We start from the raw sequence: 24084 nt of genomic DNA on the forward strand, positions 1-24084 counted from the left end.
TATGGACTGTTGTTCCACGGACTATTGACAGACCCTTCGTGGGCCGCAATGACCCGCGGAGTTTTAAATTAATTTCTAATAGTATCTTAATACGAATGTCGTTATCGGCAAAATAACTTTCAGCTACAGATTATTGATATCGGATTTATTTTTCAAGTGCCACGTAGGTAGAGGTGTAGCATTGGTGACACACCGTTAAGAACATTGATTTATTAAGATCTTAATATTGAGTAGCTACTGCTGCCCATGGTCACCTCATTATCGACCACAAATAGGTCAGAAATCAAATTATTCTCAATCACATAATGACTAATAGCAGTACTTGTAATCCGGTCGTGTCCTACACATTCATTTGTTTCTATAACTTAAATCATATAATTTTGTGAACGCAATTGTTAAATTTAATGGACCAACTACTGATAATTAGTTTAGATTGTGATTACAAGTACTCAATGAACTTATCAACAGTTTCGCTATACAGTTAAACCTATTAACGATGTTACAAATTACCAACCATTTAGTAATTAACACTACATATTGTTAATTTGGCTAGACGAAGTATGGCTGTATTCATAACTATGCTTAATTATGAAACAAGTATGTGTTGGATACATTTTCGTCAAAAAGGAGACCGGGTTTTGTATGACGTCATGGCTCAGTGCAGTTATTTATCAAGTTAGATCAGACAAGTTAATTGTTCAAACCATGAACAATCTAATTTCTGCCAGATATTGTTATTTGTGTCAGATTTATACAAAGAGATTTTTTTAATGAGCGTTGATGAAATTCGAAAATGTAAAGAATAGCGAAATTATTATATTTTCGGATTTTGCTATTAGCGCCCAATTGTCCAATTTATAGTCCAATTACAACTCTTTTTTTAAATTTACATATTGGACTTAATAGAACTACATATTTTTACCACTAACGACATATGGCCATGACAGGGTCAAATCAGTCCAATATCCTTTGTCTATCGCAAAATACTGTAGTTTGTAATTCATCAAAATGGTCTTGCATAGGGTGCGTCCATAATGAAGCTGATTACTCATAACATACATTATTTTGGTGATTTCAGCTTTCACCGTCTTAATATAATTATGCTTTGCTAACAACTTCAATATAAACGCACCCTATAACAATAAAATATTTAAAGATACAATTTCTATTCTAAGTGTGTTCATAACTTTATGAAACTACATAATAATATAATGTAACATTCATAATAATATAATAATTACTTACAATTTACTTACAAAACGTAATGAAGTTAATAATGAGTAATAATGCGTTATTTTTTTCCTCTACACTCGTATATACAATCTATATAAATAACAATGAATACGCTGATCACATACGATAATTAAGTGGGTCGTTCGTTTTAATAATCGTAACGACCGGGGCCTACCGTGATCGTAACATATCGCATTTACAATTACAATGACGTAAGTGCAAAACTGACTTATATACAAAAAGTCCAGTGCCAAATTGTCCAATGCAACTCTAGTGCAACTTCAGTAAATTCTGCTATGTGAAAGTAGTATTAATGTCGGATTGATAGAGAACTAAAGGGAACATCCCTATTTCAATTTAATTTCTACATCATTATAATATTAAGATGAATATTTGAATATCTTATTATAATAATAATAAGATGAAGTTATCATTATAATATTTTGGGGCGGTTCAATTTAATTTTGAACTGACACAAAAATCTTTATACATCGGCTACGATGTCTCTCGAAATTTACATTTCAAAATATCATTGATAATTTTATCATCGTTCGTTCCGTTCGTGTTAATTAATACCAGCCGTAAACCAGACGATACCGGTTCTATCTAAAGTGATGAAAAGTGACAGTTGGAATTAAAATACGTGATGGTGCTTACCAATTACGGTAATTAAGTTATTATAAAAGTACGAATAGAGAAATATTTGTAACAGAGTATAGAATATACGAACAAAGTGTCAAAAGTTATACGTGCTACAAAATACACTGTGCTAATTTGACACATTTAACGGCCAGTTTCTGCACGACCGAAGCATTAAGTCCGTCAAATTTTATTGACATAAAAGACTGTTGCGTCACCGAAGGTAACGGCTGGATCTCAGAATTTGTGACTAGCTGCAGGTTGTTCTGGAGGGGTCACGTTCATCCCCATGTTATCGTACGAGAAGTCCAAAGTCGTATCTTCAGCCGGGTGCCTGTTGCTTATGGCCGTGCTGATCGTCTTGGGCGTGGTTGCCCCTTGGCTGCGGTCGGTCTGTGAGGTCCTCGTCTCCAAATCTTTCACGTTCAGCGGTTGCGGGTTTCGTTTCGGTGGCTCTGGATTTCGTATTTCCAACTTCAACTCGTGTTTCGGCTTCGGCATTTCCGCGTGAGGGTTGTGATGTGTCAGGTCCGTCGGATATTGCTTCACGCGATTCTGAAAATACGATTAAGGACCGTTTTAATTTCATACAGACTTTGATTTATATGGTGTAGTTCACCGTAGTTTAAGCGACCGCTGTATTCCATGGACAGGAACAACCGATCTGTAATCAAAGAAAATTTGTGTCTAATGCGCGCTAATATAATATATAACATAACCCTTGGTCTTATGACTGCTACATACACCGAGTTGGTTTCATTAAATTATATTTTAATGTTATAACTCGTTATTGGAAAATTCATTAACTAGCAAATTAATATGAACAATTTTGATACTATTTTGGACTTAAAATATAATTATTGAAAACAGTTTACCTAGTGCAATTACAATCACATTACTAGTGATGACATTGGGGGCTTAAAATTATAACGTAATTACTGTATTTTGGCAAAATCAGAATAAAAGTACGTCTATAGCAATGATGTGACGATTATCTTAATCATCACGACACGAGTACACATAGGTGTCATTAGTTTCAGTTATAACCTTTGTTCTAGAATTCTAGATGGTGTCATTTACAGGTGTCCATGGAGGACAGTTGCCACATAGACTCTGTTAGACAGACTTAAAGTTGATTTGCAACTTCAATCTTATTAAAAGAAAAACCATATGGTCTAGAGAACATAATGTATTTCTCAAAACTTAAAGGTAAACCTTTTAGTTATAACTCTGCTGCATAAAATCTAACCTTTCTCAAAGCACATTACTGAGGCAGTGAGTTCCCATTATGTTCTAATGAAGACAGACATTGAATTCATTAGATTAGCAACTAACCTGAGGCAACATAACTAGCTATAGATGAATATTCTCCTTAATCAAATCTGCAAGTAAATGAATATCCTCATTATATTTTACGAAATACTTAAAAATGAGTATTTTTCGCAAAATGATTCTTAAAACAGATCTTAACTTTTTGTATAGTATTTTCACCTATCTCGATTCTCGGTGTTTAAAAACTAATTATACTCGCTAGGTATGTAGCAAAACCCAGGATATACGTCTAAAATTGGAATAGGAAATCTACGTGCATATTTTTATATCACAAAAATATGTTCTATACTAGTAAGCAGCGATCTCAAACGGATATTTATTTAAATATTATTAAGGGCTCCGTAATACCGGTACAGTTATTATAAAATGATTTTGCTAATGATAATACTAATGTACTATTCACTAATAGACAAACATATAAAAAAGCGTGTGTATGCACTCTACAAGTCTACTTTGACCTATTTATATTATATATTTATATCAAAACTATCTAATTTTATCTAAGCAAACGAACAATAGACGAAATTAAATAAATACTATAAAATATTTCAACGAAGCCTACGAGGTCATATTTGAAATTGGGCACTCAAAGAGTACACAGTGTAGGCCAATATCCAAAATAAAAAATAAATGTAAATAGTATTACGTAATTTGAGTTTATAGAAGCATAAAGTAAACTAAAAAGCATGGAAGCCACAATTAAATTAATAAAAACAGATTAGCAACCTTGGTAGCGTTGGCGCTCGAACTATTAAAATCTTCATCAACCCATCTGTGCCACTGTACCACTGCTGGGCGGGAATCGTCTCGAATGACAATATTTAAGGCTGGTCCACCACGTTTGCTAAGTCCAAGTGGGCGAACCTCACTTAATATTGGGAGTGGTATGTAGGTTTCCTCATGAAATTAAATGTATTTATTTTGTAGACCTAGAGTGGCACTTAAATTATTTTCTTAAACTACAGCCAGACCGGAACACGACCTCAACTGAGAACTTCCGACAAGAAACTCGATGGATTTTTCTTTTTCTATGCTAGTTATCAAATTGGTTTATTGGTTTTTACATTATCTAGTGCTTTTTACATTTGACGTTATCTAGTACTTATTATGTTTCTTTGCCGATCATTGCCAATTGGATAAGGTTCTTCAATTCTATCCAATATTTTGATATCACACACAAGGACCTCTTTTTTCTGGTCTTTACAACACTCATTTCAAGTAATTATAAATTTAAAATTCCTAATGAGTGGTGTACCTTAATATTCTTCTGCAAAATGCTCAAAATTACTTATTTATTAGTACGATTGTGAGACAGCATACCTTAGTGGGCTGGAACTTTTGCTTGAAGTATCTCCAGGAGAGCTTCCCCCGGCAGATGATGATGAGGATGAGCACCAGGACGGCCAGCGCGACGCCGCTCACGATCAGAGCGGTCTGCGCTTGCCGCTGCACACCTTCGCAAATGATAAACTATAAATAACTACAGTACATAAGCGATATAACATAATGTAGGTAAAAGTGTGCTCGATGTACGAGAAAATAACCACCGCCACATTTACTTGTAAGTGGCTAATGCAGCCAATGGACATATGTATTCAACCCCTGATTAGATTAGAGTGAGGTTGGCCAGGAATGTGCCGTTATCACTGAGGACTAAGTTGGAACCTAAGAATGTCAGCCATATCACACCCTTCACACCAGTGCACAACAGCACTTAAGACTGCTGTTATTAGGCGGGAACAGGTATGGCGGTGGTAAAAGTCCCACATAACCCATCGTTGGTCCCACGGCGTCGGGTACCTTTTGAAGGTTTCCCCCTCGTCAACAAAAAAAAAAGGTATGGCGGTGGTGCCGCCGTAGTTGAATCATTGAGGGTTCTACCACCCTCAATATTCATAGCGTGACTCGCATTTTGATTAAATAGAGTAATCTCTACTGACTAACATGAAGCGAGCATATACGCAGGAGAGATATATTACAGATATGGACAGCAGTCACCAGTTACCGTCCAGAACCTCTACTCGGTTGCAAGTCGACTGCTCTACTACGTTACAGCGTATCTACGGCCTCCGAATGTTTACCAAATAAGAATAACTTTTAGTTACCTAAATTAAGTTGATTAATTAATTATATAATTATGTAACGTATACTGAGATTTATCTAAATCTCTGAAGTGCAATTACTGCATATTGTTGAATATCATCAAATATCAACATACATCGAATTCTTCAAAAATATATACACATAATATTAAACTATAAAAACACTTATCATAAACACAAAATGCTTTCTTAATTATCCAATCATTTCATTTAAATCTAAACATTAACTGAAATAAACACGTTGGAATAAATACACAATACTAAGATAATATTACCTCATAAAAAGTTATAAAAATGAGAAACAAAGCAGCTCAGCATATTAAAGTTGGTGTTTATAACAAACAAACAACCCGTAATATTGTACTCTTATCAATAACAAAGTCGTATTGGAATAAAAATGAGCGAAGCGGCGACGCTATGAAAAGTAAACGGATATTCGCAGGATAATAGCGTTTGCAAGCAAAAGTCTTTATGCGGAAGTACGCCAGCACCGACGAACAACATTGTACGAACAAAAAAACACAAGCGGCGCATATTCACTTCCCTTTCTTCTTTCTGTTATTTTTTATTTCTCACTATTAACTACGAGTATGTTATGCGACTACCCGAGTACAAAGCGTTGAGAAGTAGAAAATATGGCTGAAAATTATTGTACTTTTCAATTGTTTTATTAATTGTAATAAAGTGACAGTACCTCGAGTAGTTAAAACGGATTAAGTTGTGTAATGTATTAAGTGTATACTTGTACCCTTAGTATGAGTTTTTACGTTTTTACGATAAAGCCTGTTTTTGTATTTGTTTACGTTACCAAATACGTAAACAAATACAAAAATAGTTTTTTTTTTTATATTTTTTTTTTTTTTTTTTTTTTTTATAATATAAGAGTAGCAGACGAGCATGCAGTCCACCTGATGGTAAGTGGCTACTGCCGCCCATGGACATCTGTAATGAACCCCAGATAGGATTACATATTCCTACCTGAGGTCGGCCACAGATGCGCCGCTACACCTGAGGACTAAGCTGGAACGCCTCGGAAAAGTCTGTCTCCCTTACCACACCCTTCAAACCGGAACACAGCAGTGCCTCACACTGCTGTTATTAGGTAGAAATAGGTGTGGCGGTGGTGCCGCCGGAGTCGAACCACAAAGGGTTCTACCACCTTCAAAGAATCTCATACTATGTATCATATATGTATGTATGTATGTATATGTATATGTACTATGTATGTATGTATATGTACTTCAATTTAAAAAATCTCATACTATGAGTACTGTACCTATACAAAATATACATAAATAATTAATTCATACATTCATAAAATATACGTTATTGAAATAAATTCAAGACACGTTTTCAATTCGCAACTGCAGGTAGTACAAATTTAATATATTCGCATGTAAACACGCAAATGTAAGTAAAATACACAAATACAAGAATTCAATTAAAAAATATATTATACTAGAAGATGATGTATGCAGAAAATGCTATTATACCAAATTATGATGTCATCATCTGCTGTTTGAGGCAGAAATAAATTAAGCGTTGTCACCGCGAGTAAACAAAAGATAGATTATCATTTTATTATAACAAGAACGAAGTAGCAAACTTACCTTCCGTTACTAAATGGCCAGATAAATGGTCACAGCCCCCCATGGACATCTATAACCAGTCCAATTTACGGCAAGGATTCAACTTAAAGCCGATCACGTGTTGAGGACAAAGATGGTTTATAATGTTAATCAGGCGGCATTCACACTATTATGTCTAGTTCTCTGTATTTTTTATACAATATAGAAGTAGCAGAAGACCATGCAGTCCACCTAATGGTAAGTAGCTACTGCTGTCCATAGACATATGTAATCAACCTCAGGTAGGATTATATATTCCTACCTGAAGTCGGCCACGAATGTGCCGCTACCCCTGAGGACTAAGCTGCAACGCCTCGGAAAATGTCTCTGACCACTGTCACCCTTAAAACCAACGCTTAGCACTGCTGTTATGAGGCAGAAATAGGTGTGATGGCGGTACCGCCAGAGTCGTACCATGTTAGGGTCTACCACCTTCAAAATTCTTTGTTAAGTAAATATAAACAGTAATATAAACAAAATAATGTGAACAAGCATAATACAATAAGCACAGCTTCACCACTCCAGCTCGTATTGTGTGTTGCTAAGAATACACCGCATTCAACAAGTGGGTGTCGTCTACATGTCTCTAAATATACAATCTCCACACAATTACTTCACGCGCTTAGATTATAGGTTCTCTAACCAACTTCGTGTAACTAACTCTTAATATCAGACAACATTTTAAATGCACCACCAAAGGTCAGCAAAAAATATTTTCGGCGTAAAAAGAACACCTGTCTATTTCTGCCTGATAAATGTAAGAAAGAGGCCTCAAAATATAAAAAAATAGGATTAAATTAAGATTTAAGGTAAAGGCCCTATTTTCTTTGGGTCCTTATATTTGTGGGCCTCCATCGACAACAAGAGACGTTATCGCTTTGAGAAGCTCTGGTTTAAACTTTGCTTTAAATTTCTTCCATAAACTGCTTTAATATGACGTCCAGCGCTTGCAAGAGCTTATATTATGAAGATATAGAAGCAAAATTCTGATTTACTTCGCCATACAAAGCTTACGCACGCAAACATAATACATCTTACTTCGACTAATCGAGACATTTCACGTGTTTACGCTATTTAATATTTAGACATGTTTAATAGTTCTATCTTTATGTCATTTGGATATTACAGGCACGATATGTTCAAATAATATGGTTAAGAAACTTCGCCTTTTTGCAAGTCTTTTCATAGCGTTGTTTTAGCCCACAGTTTTTGTAACCAGTTATATTCTAAGATTTTAAAGTAGACGTATCTTTAAATTATTTTACACAATTTAATTTTTGGAAGCTGGAAGGAAAGGTGAGTATGATTGACCTGCATATGAGACTAACTTGACTCAGGAGGGATAACGCATGTTGTCGGCTTCAAATAGAACATCTACATACAGATCTCCATGAGCTACAATAGCCCTTTACATTGCTGCTAAGATAACGAATACTTACTAAAATACCATTTTTAAACCATAATTAAATTGTTTTGAACTATATTCTATACGTAGCAGTAAACTACACGCTTTAATATTTAATCCATCCATCCATCTGCCTTTAAAAGTCCACTGCTGGACATAGGCCTCCCCTTATCTGCTTAATACTTTTTTTTATAATATAGGAGTAGCAGACGAGCATGCAGTCCACCTGATGGTAAGTTGCTATTGCCGCCCATGGACATCTGTAATCAACCCTAGATAGGATTAGATATTCCTACCTGAGGTCGGCCACAGATGCGCCGCTACCCCTGAGGACTAAGCTGAAACGCCTCGGAAATGCCTACCCCATTACCACACCCTTCAAACGGGAACACAGCAGCGCCTAACACTGCTGTTATTAGGTAGAAATTGGTGTGGCGGTGATGCCGCCGGAGTCGAACCACAAAGTGGATGCCGTAATTGATTCGAACTACATGACACCAATAGTATTTGTATGCTTCTTTATAACGTTACGTAGAGTAGACATTAAATTTAATATTGGTACTGCCAGAGATTATATTTTTATAGTACAGAAGTAGCTAGTGTGATAGTTAATAGCTATGGTTGCCCATGGGCATCTGTAATCAACCTCAGATAAAATTAGAGTGCTAACTAAGGTCGGCCACAGGTACTTCGCTACCCCTGAGGACAAACCACACCTTCCAAAGCGGAAGTGCTTTACACTGTTCCTATTAGGCAACAGTGGGTGGGGTGGTAAGCCTCCGGTGTCCAACCACAAAGGGTTCTACTATATTAGGTTGGTTTTGATTTGGTTCGGCATACATAAATTATACTTACTGCTGATGTCAGCAGGCGGTGGACTCTCTTCAGATCTCCGCACATATCTCAAGTCAAATAAATAGCCTGAAACAAAATAAATGTCATTAGACATCGGTTACAAAATAAATGTAACATAATTCATTTTTATATGGCGCTTCATTAAGCTATCTTTGTTATATAATAATAATAACTATTAAAGGTGGTAGAACCCGTGAAGTACGCGCTGGGAGGTACTTAAACCCGTACTATTTTTTTTATCGTTGAGGACTTATTTGTTATCATAGCAATCATAGAAGTAAATCCATTGTAAAATTTAGAACTGTCTATCACTAGATAGACCTAGAGTTCTAAATTTTATTTTTAGACAGTTCTAAATATGGTTCAAAAAATGATGAAGCGAAAAGCGTCGAAAAAGGCGTTCTCTTGTATGGGCATCCTTCAAAGCTTTTTTATTTTCAGTATATTATTCTTTCTTTATTACAGTTCAAGAGATAGATCACCATGATAGACTGTGAAACTGAGAGAGGAGATTTAGTTTAGGATTTTACCCTTTGGGTATGGAACCCTAAAAAAATATTAGTATTAGGTTATACGCCATACTGGCCATACAGACTACTGTAGCATTACCATGAGTTGGCATAGAAACGCCACTATAGAAATGGTAAATAGAAAACTATTGTCATTTTGCTAGTGAATAACATAACTACTATCGTTACGGTATTTCTTGACAACGTCTGTCAAATTAATGACTCATGGGACCGAATTTGTATGGCAATTTACTCATAATGACATTCGCTAGCGATTTGATTTCGATAGGTTTTTTACGTATCGAGTTACGTCACTACGGATTTTAGTTCTACGAGTAACCACCAGAGGCGCTGTACAATTTTTCATACATTTATTTTACGCAGTCGCTAGCGAGTAATACTTTTGTAAACTCATGGTAGTCCTACTGGATAGAAAGTTGCGGTCGTTAAGTCACGTGCTACATGAGAGGCCTCGACTTTCAAAGTACGTTCCTTCACCTCTTTTAAAGAGCCCTATGACAAACAATTCATGTTTTTTTATAATATGAGAATAGCAGATGAACATACAGTCCACCAGATGGTAAGTTGCTATTGTTGCCCATGGACATCAGTAATAAACCCAAGATAAGTCTAAGCTGGAATGGCTCGGATAAATATATCTCCTTTACCATACCCTTCAAACCGGAACACAGCAGCGTTTAACACTGTTGTTATTAGGCAGAAATAGGTCTGGCGGTGGAGTCGAGCAACAGAGGGTTCTACCACCTTCAAATTTCTTTTTTTATATTTCAGTTCTAATTCCGGGACCGGGATAAATCAGAATCCTTTGAGTTAAAGAACTTGCTTCATTATAGAACACGAAAATCTTTGGTTCTTGGTGTCCAGTTATACGTAAAGTTTCCATTTACATTTTTGCAAAAATCCTGTATTTGAAAGTTTCTGTAAATTAGTTTAGGATTTATAATACAGTAATACCCCTGACTTACGAGATCGGTGTAACCGAGTGATAACCGTAAGTCGAATTCGCGTAAGTCGAGATATGCATGTAAATAATATCGTATGGTATGATTCCGAATGTGTTGACTCCGCGCGACAAATACAAATGCTTACACGAATAATTGTAGGGATAGTAAGCTTATTATTTATAATCGGTAGTTGCGGGACACTCAAACCTAAGGAGATTCGACGAGATTAGAAGTAAGTCGGGGTAGCGTAAGTCGAGGTATTACTGTATTTACTCATATTCACAGTTGTTGTCTACATGAACGAATTGTGTGTCTAAGTATGGTTATTAGTTTAATTTTGAAATTATACAAATGTTTTCAACCTCATAATTATCATTACTACCTCCGAGAACTTACTTGGAACGCCTTATTGTTTTTATTGTTAACAAAACATTCAAATATATAGTAGACCGGATACGGGGAGGACTTAAAATATAGGTATGACAACTAACAGCTATCGATGGATCCGGTAATAATATGGTGCTAGAACTTGTCGAAGGTCGTTGAACCCTTTGTGGTTCAAGTCGGGCGACACCACCACCACACCTATTTCTGCTTCTTAATCGCAGGGTTAAGCGCTGCTGTGTTCCGGTTTGAAGGGTGTGGTAAGGGAGACAGACTTTTCCGAGGCGTTCCAGCTTATTCCTCAGGGGAAGTGGCGCATCTGTCGCCGACCTCAGGTAGGAATATCACATACCTAGGGTTGATTACATATGTCGATAGGCAGCAGTAGCCACTTACCGTCAAATGGACTGCATGCTCGCCTTCAAACCGGAACACAGCAGCGCCTAACACGGCTGTTATTAGGTAGAAATAGGTGTGGCGGTGGTGCCGCCGGAGTCGAACCACAAAGGGTTCTACCACCTTCATATTTCAAAGTGGCCTAAATTTTCAATAACCATCAATTATGTGGTCTATACATATACACGAATCATTGTGATGTGACGGTAACAAATGCGATAGTCTAGTGGTTGAAACCCGTCGTCATGGTCAAGGGGCCCGAGGTTCGAATCTCAGGACCCTCGGATTTTTCAAAGTTATGTGCGTATTATAAATGAATTATCGCTTTAACACTGAAGGAAAACATCGTGAGGAAACCTGCGAAGGGTTAATAAAATCTATCAATACGCACTTGCGGTGGACAATGGCCTAATCCTTCTCATCTTGAGAGGAGACTCGTGCACAGTAGTGGGACAGTATCTCTTTGTGTGTCAACTATATTAATAACGGCCATTGCAAAGAAGAAAATAATAATTATTTTTACCGCTTACAAAGCTATCGTTTCCCAAACTCTATATTTATTACCGATGGCGCTCTTAAACGAATATCGGTGCAGATAAATCTCCAATCCAGACCAATTTGTACTGCAACGTCACAGCGGTAGCAACGCACCGTAGAGTTTTTGTTATGGCCCCCATCAATCATTTGATTTAGCTTGTCAGCAAAGGCTCGGTAAAGGACCCTACCCACTACACTAAACTTTACCAGTACAATTTTGCACAGGACTCGAGTCTTCGAGCCGTAATTGAAGATTCGACTCAATTATGCGCGCAATGCACTAAAAAGTTTGAATATTTAATTCAAGCTGAACCCGAGTCGTTACAATAGCGACTCGAACTCGCGAGTCATGTATTATGTGTCCGTATTTTATAATTCTTATTAGACTTCAAGACTCAATTATTTTTTGTAATATACAAAAATATAGTTGTCTAAAACAAACTACTCGTTAGTAACTCGTTCGTAACAATTGAAAACACTCTATTATCGGTATCTCGAATAATAAAATCAGGATACGAAAATTTCCCGCTTAAAGACATATCATAATTATGTAGGTATACAGCGACATTTAGTCAGTAAAAATAGGAGAACCTATCTTTCGCCGACAAATTGTAAAGATACATAATATTTCAAAGACTATTTAGTCATCGCGACTTGTTTTTACCAGCTTTTTTTATCACTAGAATCCAAAGAGATTTTATTTTAACTTTACCAATAAAATGTGCGTGTTCCATTATTCGTTGTTGTACAACCTCTCAAAACGTGACCACCGTCATGTCACCGTTATCCAACTTAATTGGCCCCAATGCACCAAACGACAACGCCATTTAACCACACATTTTCAAATAAATTGTTGTTAGAATGTGATATATGAAAACACAAATTCAAATCGCTGCTATTTGATCCTGACAAAATACGGTTCAAAGTTTTAGGAACATTTCTACATTGATTGACAATCGTAATTTCAAAAAGTAATAGATGCAGAAATTAATTTGTAATGATCATTATTACGGTGTTTACGCTCATAGCTCCACACTAGGTTTATGTCATGGGTGCTATAGACACATACAAAGACGAAAATACAAACACTTAGACCCAGAACAGAAATCTAAGTACCTCATTTAGATATCTGATCAATTTAAGAATTGACAAAAAAACGTGTTTATTCACTTGTATTATTTGCGACTAATATCTATCGGATCCGGAACCCCTCAGCGGGTCGAACCTGTATATTGAACGCCACGCACGTCATAATACATTTCACAACTGTAATAAAACTGTATATGATAATAGAAAACATGCTATATTTCTTACATAACTCATGCAAATGAAAGAAAACAATTTATAGACAACGATCCACCTGTAACTTACGCACACATGCATTATTACTCGCACAAGAAGACGCGCGCGCACAGGTACATTTATTCCAACACAACACATGCAAACAGACGACTGTTTATGAGTAGTGCACACATGCAACCGCTTCGTGTACAGATGGTCGTTTGCAGTGTGCAACAGTCACGCATGTTTGCGTCCGGTACCTGCCCGCAGCAGACCATATCGAGCGGCCATTGTTGCAACCCTTACCAATGACCCGGTGACGGTGGACCGACTAACATAGCCCAGTAGTGCCAAACACCCAAGTAATAAGACTAAAGTATTATAAGGACCACTTACAACACAGTTACTTAATTTCAAATTTTATCTAAGTCAATCTGCGGTTGACCAAATGTGACTCAATTTGGTATTCCAAAAACAGAAAGTAAAAAACTAGCATTGTTCAAGATACGGTCGTAATAACTGTACGATTTTAAAAAGTTTAAACAGATCTTTATTTTTATTTAAAAAGAAATAAGACCGTATTCTCAGCTACAATAAAATAACAGAACATTATTTTATTCTTCGGTACCTATTACAGAACAATAAGTACAATTGTAGACTTCACAGTCATACAAGTAGCAGATATGCATAATAATCTAAATGTATTGGCACTACATGCAGGGTACATAAATTATTCACTTTTCCCTAATACCCTATACCTTCTCGTATAGATATTAAGATTCGCAAGGAATGCAAGTGAATAAACACTTTTTTTGTCAATCTGAAATTGAGCCGTCGTGATGACATGTATATGTATTGTATATTGATTACTATATAATTTCATTCAATAACAAATTGTCAAACCGCTTATCAGTTACTCTTACGTAAGTAATCACTGCTGGCCAAGGATATCTGCAACCAGCTCTATATAGAACCCATTTCTACGTGAAACCGATAACAAATGTTGCCACTCCTCAGTACTTTTTATTTTACTTTTATTGAAGGTGGTGGAACTCTTTGTGGTTCGACTCCGGCGGCACCACCGCCGCATATATTCTACCTAATAACAGCAGTGTTAGGCGCTGCTGTGTTCTGGTTTGAAGGGTGTGGTAAGGGAGACAGACTTTTCCGAGGCGTTCCAGCTTATTCCTCAGGGGTAGCGGCGCATCTATGGCCGACCTCAGGTAGGAATATCTAATCCTATCTGGGGTTGATTACAGATGTCCTTGGGCGACAGTAGCCACTTACCACCAGGTAGACTGCATGCTCGTCTGCTACATATAACGGATAACATGTATCAGTCAGCTGGCATAGACACCCTTCTACGAAACCTCCTCAGTAGAACTACACTGGCTACCTCCTTCCAATGCAGTGGCGTAGTGTGCCTAGGATGAGCCCTGTATCAAAATTTCTTGTGGGCCCCAAAAATGATTTCGTTTTTACTTTTTTTTGATCTGAAAACTTTAACACTTTTACGAAGTGTGTTTCGCGGTAAGTGCGGACTAAAGTTAATTAAAATCGTGAATATTTAACATATTACCTAACAAATCCAGGGACCCTGTCACTCAGGGGCCCCGAATTATTGATACGACTGATACGGTGGTAGCTACATCCCTGTTCCAATGTAAGTTTTTTTATTTTTTTTATTTATTGATTCAAAACTTACATCTAACATTACAGGTCAACCTAATGCGTTATTGTAGTGAAATAATTAAAATATTTATAATTACATTAAATATTAATTGTTAATAGATAAAAATTACATCTAAAGTTCAAATTAGTCAAAACACCCTTCCAATAAAATGTCAAACTATAATATCAATGCCAGATAAATAGTTAAAACATTAATTAAATAGCATCCAGACAGTGGACGATGTGCAGGTAGGGACAATTTCCAAGAGCCTAAGCCGCTTAAATAAGTCTTAAATGCTACATTTCTCTTACAGAATGTATGTCTAAGCTTTTCCGTATAGCAGACAATTAAGCTGTTAGAGCATTTTATTCTATTTTCCTGAAACTACAGTGGCTCGGTCTTACAACCTCGAGCCGATGTGTTCGACATTCCCACGACTAGCTGATCATTTATGCTCAATAATACCCACGATACCCAATACCTAACTAAAACCTTCGATGCAATGCAAACAAAAGATTTTGGCTTGATTTTTAACTATCTTCAAAAGAAAGGATTCTCAATTCGACTTATTTTTGTGCTTGTTTCTCGATTACTCTCACAAAATTCTTTCCTTATGTGTGCGTAGGGTACTATGGAAAACAATAACAAACAATATATTTGGTTGCACATAATTTAACTAATAGGGAACGAGGTTACCGGTCCCTAATTTTGTATTCAATAGTTTTAAATTCGACTTAGGGTGGGTTTACATCAGATCTACTAAACGAAATAAAAGAAGTTACGAGAACATAATATATTACATCAGAATCTTATTTAAACTGAAAGTCGAAATGAATTAAAGACAAACTTTTAAAATAGTTCACATAGATTTATTATATCCAGGCAAACCTTTTTAACTACAAAACAATTACAGTATTTTATGCGTCATTTTCTATATAGTGAATTGTTATATTACGTAGCAAAAATCTAATGAAAGAGATAACAATAACTGAAATAATATATTTATTTTACATAAAAGTTAGATTAGAATTGAGGTCTATAGGTAATAATAATTCCCACACTGCTAAATGTACATGAATATAAAATTCTATATCAAAATGATTTTTAATATTAGGTACTTCAAACAAATTAACCCCTGGATTAAATATTATGAGACCAACTAATTGTTACTAGACAGCGTTACTTTTAATATTAAGAAATACTTTATATAAGTAATATTAAGCTTGTGTTAGTATGAACATTTTAAGCCGGAGTTACTTCAAAGTAACTTGCATTTGCAAAAAATGTTTAACTTGAAAGAGTTTTGAACTTATGTATAATTTAGTACTCAATAAATCGCATTATTGTATAAGTATGTATGTATATATTGTATATTTTATGTAATTTGGACGTCAATTATTGTTATTTTTAAGCTACACTAACGCATTAGGATTTTTTTCCTGTAATGTTAGATGTAAGTTGTGAATAAATAAATAAATAAATAAATACATAAATAAGTTTTAAAGGTCTCTGATTCACAGGAATTACTTATGCAAAAATATAAATATTAATTTCACAAGAGAAAAAAGACTTCTAATATGATTATGAATGCACTATGAGTAAATAACATAAAGCTTATATCAATATGAAAAGTCTCGGTAGAGTCGCTTGACCTGAAACCTGCACATTCTTGAGTCGACAATAGAAAGGGACAAACGTATGTACGGAAAAGAGAGAACAATATAGGCGGTTTGCGGTCACAAAACTGGTTGTTCGAGTTGTTATTGGAGAACAATAAACATCTTTATGTCTTACGCAACTAAGTCGATAGTTAAGTATGTTCGCTAGAGGCCTTCATTATTATTGTATGTAGATAAATATTAGTCATCTCCGTAACTATTTACGGTGGTACGCCCGTTTAGGGATGCAAGTTGGTGAAATTATCAATATAAAAATCGATATTTATACCGAAAATACCAATGTACTGATAAATCAAACCTTTCAAAAAACATATCAGTAGAAGATTTCATTTTATTTTCCCTGCTTTCATACATAAATAATCTTATTGATCTTTTTTTCGCGCTCTGTTTAGTTACTACATACAAGGTTTCCGTTTAAAATTTTCCATATCGATCTTTATTTTCTTTGAATAATAAGATCGTATTGGCAATTGTTAAATATCAAGAAACATATCGATATTTTAATATGGATTGATATGGCCCCAATTTCGATATATTAATTGCAGCCCTACGACGGTTTCCATAGCGTCGAAAGCCACATCAATCATTATTACATCGTAAATAATTCAATTTCTTTCTTTCTGATTGCTTATATTTCATGGACAATGCGAAAGATTCTACAATGTCTTTAAATTCTAACTTAAGATATTACGTATGCCTACTTATATTTCTGCGTATTAATATAATTGTTTTGTATTGAAGTGTACAAATAATATCAAGAATTATAGGATTACTAGCTGATCCGGCAAACGTTGTATTGCCATATAAACAAAAAATGTTAAGGGTGAACAACCCTTATCACTTAGGGGTATGAAAAATAGATAGTAGCCGATTCTCAGACCAGAATATGCATTTAAAATTTGGTGAAAATCGGTAAAGCCGTTTCGGAGGAATACGGTAACTAATATTGTGACACGAGAATTTTATATATAAGATTCATTATATCGTCTCAGTGTTTTTCTCAATCAAGTGCTTACACACAGAGTATAATTGCCATGAATCATACAAATATTTTATATAGTTCTTTAAAATCGTCATCAATAATCATGATCAAGGTAAGTGGAAACACCTTGAATCATTTTCCCTAAGAAACTTCCGCTTCACCAGTCATTCGAAACATTTTTTCACACAGTGACACTAAACATTGAAACTGTACTCAAAGATTCACGTATACGTACTTATAGCGAGAGGTTTAGCTATACCTCAAGACCCGTGGCAAATTCATTGCATGGGCCCTAAGGAATTTTCGCTCACGAATACGTACTTTAGTGATTGTCCTGGCGACCTGTTTTTTCAAGCACATTCCTATATTTCAAGAAAATTAATTTTTCGCTGAAGTATACACATTTTTTGGTCCCTTTTGAACTCGCAGCCTCAGGCCGGGCGCCCGTGGCACTTTGCCCTATAGTTACGCCACGCTCATAGCAGGGATAACCTAATGGTTATAAAATTGGCCTCTCCATCGGGAGACACGGGGTTCGAATCTCAGGCACGCAATTCTCATTTTAATTTTTTGTGCGTATTAGAAAATTAATTATCACTTGCTTCAACGGTCGTGAGAAAACCTACACGCCCGAGAATTCTTAAAAAAAAATCCAAGTTGTGTGAAGTTTACCAATTCGCACATGGCGATATTTTAATCTGTAACTGTTAGTCACAATACGTGGTATAACGATTTTGTAGTTCTAAAAATTAATAATAATTAATTCTACATACTTTGATGTATTTGACTCAACCAATAAACTAACATAATTAGGACCTATTCTACTTTATTGACGTAAAGCCCAATGTCATCATTATGGTATCCTCATACAATGTACCTACTTCCGGTGGCTATCGATCAACACAGTGATATCACTACAAACATGTACAATGAAGTCAGGATTAAAAGTAATTCACGACAATCTACCAAAATGTGTAGTGGTAGATACATATTTTAAACCATTCAGTATGCACCACCCCCCCTCCCACAAAGGAAGCATGTTTTAAAATATATACAATCATACATACGTATTGTCAGCGGGTTGTTAAGTAGCTTCAATCCTAACTTTACACTCAGTACTTACTTTGACACTCCTTGATGCAAAGCCCAGAGTCGTAGTTGTGATCTGTCTTGTTGCACACGATGCTGCAGGGCGCGCATCGGTTCGTCTCCGGCGAGCAGTACTCCTCCAGTTGGCAGGTCAGCTGGCCGCACTTGATGCCGTCCAGCGTCAGCTGAGCTGATGCTGCGCCAGCCAACGCGAGCAAGCAAGCGAGTCGTGACATTATATGGCCTGGAACGGAATAATAATAAACGGTCAACGTAATCTTTTCTTAAATAGCAAAGGTTATTCTTTATATTTTAGAAGTTGCACACAAAGTAGTGGAATGCATGCACCACCTGATGGTAGGTAGCAACTGCCGCCTATGGATATCTATAGCCAATACCAGATACTCGTAGAATTGGAATCAAATCAATTTTGACACAATGTTAAATTTCGATCTTAGTTAAAAATTGGACACCGCGGCTACCCACTACAGATAGGGACTATACCTTGGAATACGCCAAATTGGAAAAATAATGTTTACCAACAATCGTTGCTTAGCAACCAATAAGGGGCAAATAACAAAAACCTTTTTATCGTCAGTACAATTTATTTACAAATAATATTGTAAAAGTAAAATTGGTTTTAGCTTTCGAGTTTTAGCTTTACTTTTTTTTTTTTTTAATTTGTATTTTAACGTGTATAAGGTAAATGTATACTTAATGTACTTATAATGCTGTGTGAAATTCTATAGGCTCGGCAATCAGACTATTCAGATTATAGTCAGATTGGCGAGCCTTGCATCTGACTGATCTGGAAACGCCAGGTCTCGTTCCTCCGTAGCGTTTTCGGATCCAACAAATAAGCACACATGAAAGTAATGAATTAGGAGCGGATGGATTTACAAATCGACGCGCCATCCACGTCAATTCTCAACTAACTCTCAACGAAACAATAATCGTAGTTCTTATAACAACAAGTAATTAATTTAAAAAATCAAAAACCCGACTGCACCAAATGAACTGAAATAGAATCTCCAAAAGCAGTGAAATAGGCATTTCATTATTTTTATCCAGAAAGCCAAATACAAAGTTTCGTAGTAGGTGTCTGCTTCAAAAACAAAAGATGTTCAAACAATATTATCCTATTTTATCCTCGTAGTGCTCAATTACGCTATATAAAGAACCTATGTATAAAATTCCAGCACGCTTAAGTTCCGCGGTTTCCCTTTGCGTTGATCTCTGGCAACAGCAACTCACACATTTAATCAGACAGTCATCTCGATGTGTATATACGAGTATATATGTACTAGCTGACCCGGCAAACGTTGTATTGCCATATAAATAAAAAAATGTTAAGGGTGAACAACCCTTATCACTTAGGGGTAAAAAAATAGATAGTGGCCGATTCTCAGACCTACTGAATATGTATATAAAATTTGGTGAAAATCGGTGATGCCGTTTTGGAGGATTACGGTAACTAACACGAGAATTTTATATATAAGATATATTATTTAATGTATGTGTATGTATCTCCTCTTAAATTCCTTTATTTTGACACCCTACTCGATAGGTTTGGTTAACTTTTTTTAAAACGTGTTACTATTTCGCGAGAAAATCCACCATTTACGGTCTATAAAATATATAACTTCAGTAAATCAAAGTTTCGGTCATTATTTTACCTCGTTAGAGGTAGAATTTCATTATTTTTATCCAACAAGCCTGATACAAAATTTCATAGTGTTTGCTTCAAAATTGACGTTTGTTCAAATGAACTTTTAACCTTTATTTTACCCTCTACGGGGTTGATTTTTCGGAGGAGGATAAATAAATGCGTCCTTGTTCCTACTCAGAAAGCCAAATACAAAATTTCATAGTAGTTGCTTCAAAATTAAAGGATATAAAAAAATTTGTTTTCCCCTATTTTACCCTCTTAAGGGTAGAATTTCCAGAAGGCCTTTCTTAGTACTTATTCACGCTATATAGAGAACCTATGTGCAAAATTTCAGAACTGTAAAGTCCTTGGTTTAGGCTGTACGTTGATTTCTGAAAAATGAAAAAGTCATTTAGTTAGTCAGTCAGTCAGTCACCTTGCTGTTTTATATATATACAAATATGTTTTTATAATCTCCGTTTAATTTCCTTTCATTTGATACCCTACTCGATAGGTTCGGTTAACTTTTTTTTTTAAATGTGTTACTATTTCGCGCCAAAAATCCGCCATTTTGATTTTTTTTTTACTAACACCTATCTAAGGACAATCGGGTCATTGAGACAAATATAATGACACCTTAACTGTTGAAATTCATTCAGCCGTTTGTTAGATCGGATCAAATAAAGAAAGACAAACATACAAGATACGCGCGAAAAACATAACCCTTCCTTGGCAGTCGGGTAAAAAGGCGACACTTGCAATCCCATCCGGAGGTACCCGCTCCAAAAATATAGTGTACTAAAATAATTGTTAATGAAGTAATTTAAATGGAAATCATAAAATAAAATTAAATATCTTTAACTCTAAAGTAACTAAAATTAATTGAAAATAATAGCTCGCGCCGTTATATATACATGCATACGAATCCCATGTTACTATGGACTGTAAATTAGTATATTATACTCATATCACTAGTGTGGATTGGTGAAAACTATAATAAATAAATTGAAATTGTATTTAGAAAACCAAATCATAATCACACCCAAATGTTCTAACAACCTGACATTTCTATGACATACGTAATAATATTAAAGTTGTGAATGTGAAAGTGCATCGCATGTAATGAGGTATAGAAATAATGGATACAATTTAATTGTGAAGTTCTGAGGAATTGAACATGAAAACAAGACGACTAGTAATTTTTACAGTGCCAGATTTTTTATGATCCTAAAATCGGTTTGTTTACATGAATTCTCTTCGCATCGAGGTGTAGATAAAAGTTATCAATAGCCAAACATACCGTAACGAACAAATTTAAATAATATGTGAAACAATAAGTAAGGATTATAAAACATACCGTGAACGTGGAATAAAACCAATCGATTAATTTTGTTTTTTACATAAATACATATACAGGTAAATATAATAGAAAATCTCCACAAATAATAGTTAGCTTAGGTTAATAGGCAACCATTTGAAATGAAATGAAATGAAATTATTTTGTAGAGGCCCACGACGGCACTTACAAATTTTCGGGTACAATATTTTTCTTAAACTACTACCGGATCGGAACGCGACCTCTACTGAGAAGATCCGGTAAGAAACTCAGTGGGTTTGTCTTTTTTTTTTAATAATAATATTATCTTTTTTTAATGTCATCATTTTTACATATAATTAATTAATTAATGACGTAATTCCTGACGTTCATTGTGTAATTGGAGATGTCCAGTGGGTGGCAGTGGCCACTCAATAGCGATGGACAGCATGCTAGTTGATTTATTCAATCTCATTTAAATAAATAGCTCAAAACCACTAACCATACTAGCTAGCAATAAACTAATTAATAATGTAAAATATTTTTTCTCTAATAGGTACAGAAGTATAGTCCGCGCCAAACTGCTAGTCTGCTCTGAAGTTGTTGCGAGCAGGCGTAGTCATATAATTTGCTATGGCGACGCGATTCATTTCTATATTCAAAGCGGACTAGCAGTTTTTACGCGGACTATACCTACTACCATTACTACGTATAAAAATGAGCAGGGACAGTGGCTAAATTTAATGAAAATGTAGACTTACTACTTAGAAACGTTAAACGTCGGTTAATAATAGCTATAAAACAAATACAGGTCTGTTATAACTTAATTGTCATTTTACTGGACAAATAGTAGTTATACATTTCTAAGAATCCCTGTAAACCGTGCAAACATGTTTAACGATCTACCGGCGCCATACAAAGTCTCATTTGTGTCATTGTACAAAATGAGGTAATATAGAAAAATTTACACTTGATTTACGAGGTGAGCTAGCGGTGACTCACCGCCGGACGGTCGCCCGCCACACAGCAGGTGTAGAGCAGGTACAAAACTAATATTTGACTTTAACGACGCTTTCTGAATTGCTATGCTTACTGCAATAAAGGGTCTATCTTAACGTCGTTTATTCACAAAAAATGCGGGAAGACTTACCGGGAATACAATCTTTAAAATATAAAGATGCAGGTGTATTTTTAACGTTATTTCGAAAATTCCTTGAATTTTACGTTTAGGTAATTATTAACACCTCATAACAAAACATAGTAGGTACAAGGGCGAGCAATAATACCGTAAGAAATAATAATCATCAAGATTATGGGCGACGTGAATTATTTTTACCCGATATTTTATTATATTTCATTTAATTTTGCCTGTCCACCATAGGTGTGAGCAGCTATGCTATGGATGTTTCTTATCATTCAATCAAATTTCATTTCTGATTCTAAAAAGGTTGCGTGTCTAAAAATCGTGTCCCACACTTACCATAATTCAAACTAATAGTAGTAGATACATTATTATTTATTTTACATTATTAGGTATTATTAGGCCCAAATAGTTATGGCGATGCCCTTTAAAATCAAACCACATATGGTTCTATATCTGTTAAAAGTGTCAAGTAATTCATTAATTATTTTTAGACGTCTCGAGTTCTTGCATGTATATTTTATGGTTCTACTTGTGTCTATCAATACTAAAATTCAAGTTTATATTGAGAATTATTTAAATTACTTTTATTTTGACATAAACCCTAGTTCCATTTTAACACAGGTACAAAAGATCCTCGGATTTCTGTACATTAAGCCGATACATTTCGCCCAGAAATTACTTATGCACACCAGCAAGCTGGAATAATGTACAAAACAGCTAGTTATCATGGCGTAGGTAGAGTGGAACTAATAAAAAATGGAAATCCGCTCCGAACCTCTTTCGCTGCATAGTACAGAGGATGACTCACCGACGCCGTAGTACTTTCGTAACGATCACGTGCATACATAGTTAATATCACCAGTTTGTCTTTTTATCTTTTATTAAATAAATATAAAATAATGAAACCATACGTTTTTCATTTTAATGATCAGTGAAAGTTAAATGTTTAATTTCTATCTGTTACTTTCGTTTAAACGTCTGCAGCTTTTATGAGTACCAATTATTTTATTTTAAATTATTATTTTAGGTAATAAGATTTGTTAATATAATAGATATAATAGAATATAAAAATAATTATAATATAATCTCTTAATTTATGTAATGTTACAAACAAATTTAAACAAGATTGTCATTTAAAGAACTTCACGAAAAACATTTATGTTTGTTCTCATAGAGAACTGCTATATGGAGTCGTATGAATATCATAATTCCGTTATATAAAAACTAAAGTGCTCGTAAATATGTCGTAGTAAATTATAATTCGTTTTACTTATTTCACGCACAGATTG

The 24084-nt window shown here is 35.2% G+C and overlaps 1 protein-coding gene across 1 annotated transcript in view; it reads right to left on the reverse strand.

The window, feature by feature from the left end:
• Positions 1-373: 373 nt before the first annotated feature.
• The window catches only part of grnd (grindelwald), a 38053-nt gene continuing 14342 nt past the window's right edge, over positions 374-24084 (reverse strand). The window contains exons 2-5 of the mRNA XM_073075012.1: positions 18723-18932; positions 9195-9260; positions 4525-4658; positions 374-2427 (exon numbers count right to left, since the gene is read on the reverse strand). Of these exons, the coding sequence (XP_072931113.1) occupies positions 2110-2427; positions 4525-4658; positions 9195-9260; positions 18723-18924 (720 nt within the window). The 5' untranslated portion in view covers positions 18925-18932 and the 3' untranslated portion in view covers positions 374-2109. The remainder of the gene's footprint in view (positions 2428-4524; positions 4659-9194; positions 9261-18722; positions 18933-24084) is intronic.

Source organism: Epargyreus clarus, unplaced genomic scaffold, assembly GCF_041222505.1.
Source record: "Epargyreus clarus isolate Ecla_fem2 unplaced genomic scaffold, WU_Ecla_fem_2.2 ptg000007l, whole genome shotgun sequence".
Lineage (NCBI taxonomy): Eukaryota > Metazoa > Arthropoda > Insecta > Lepidoptera > Hesperiidae > Epargyreus > Epargyreus clarus.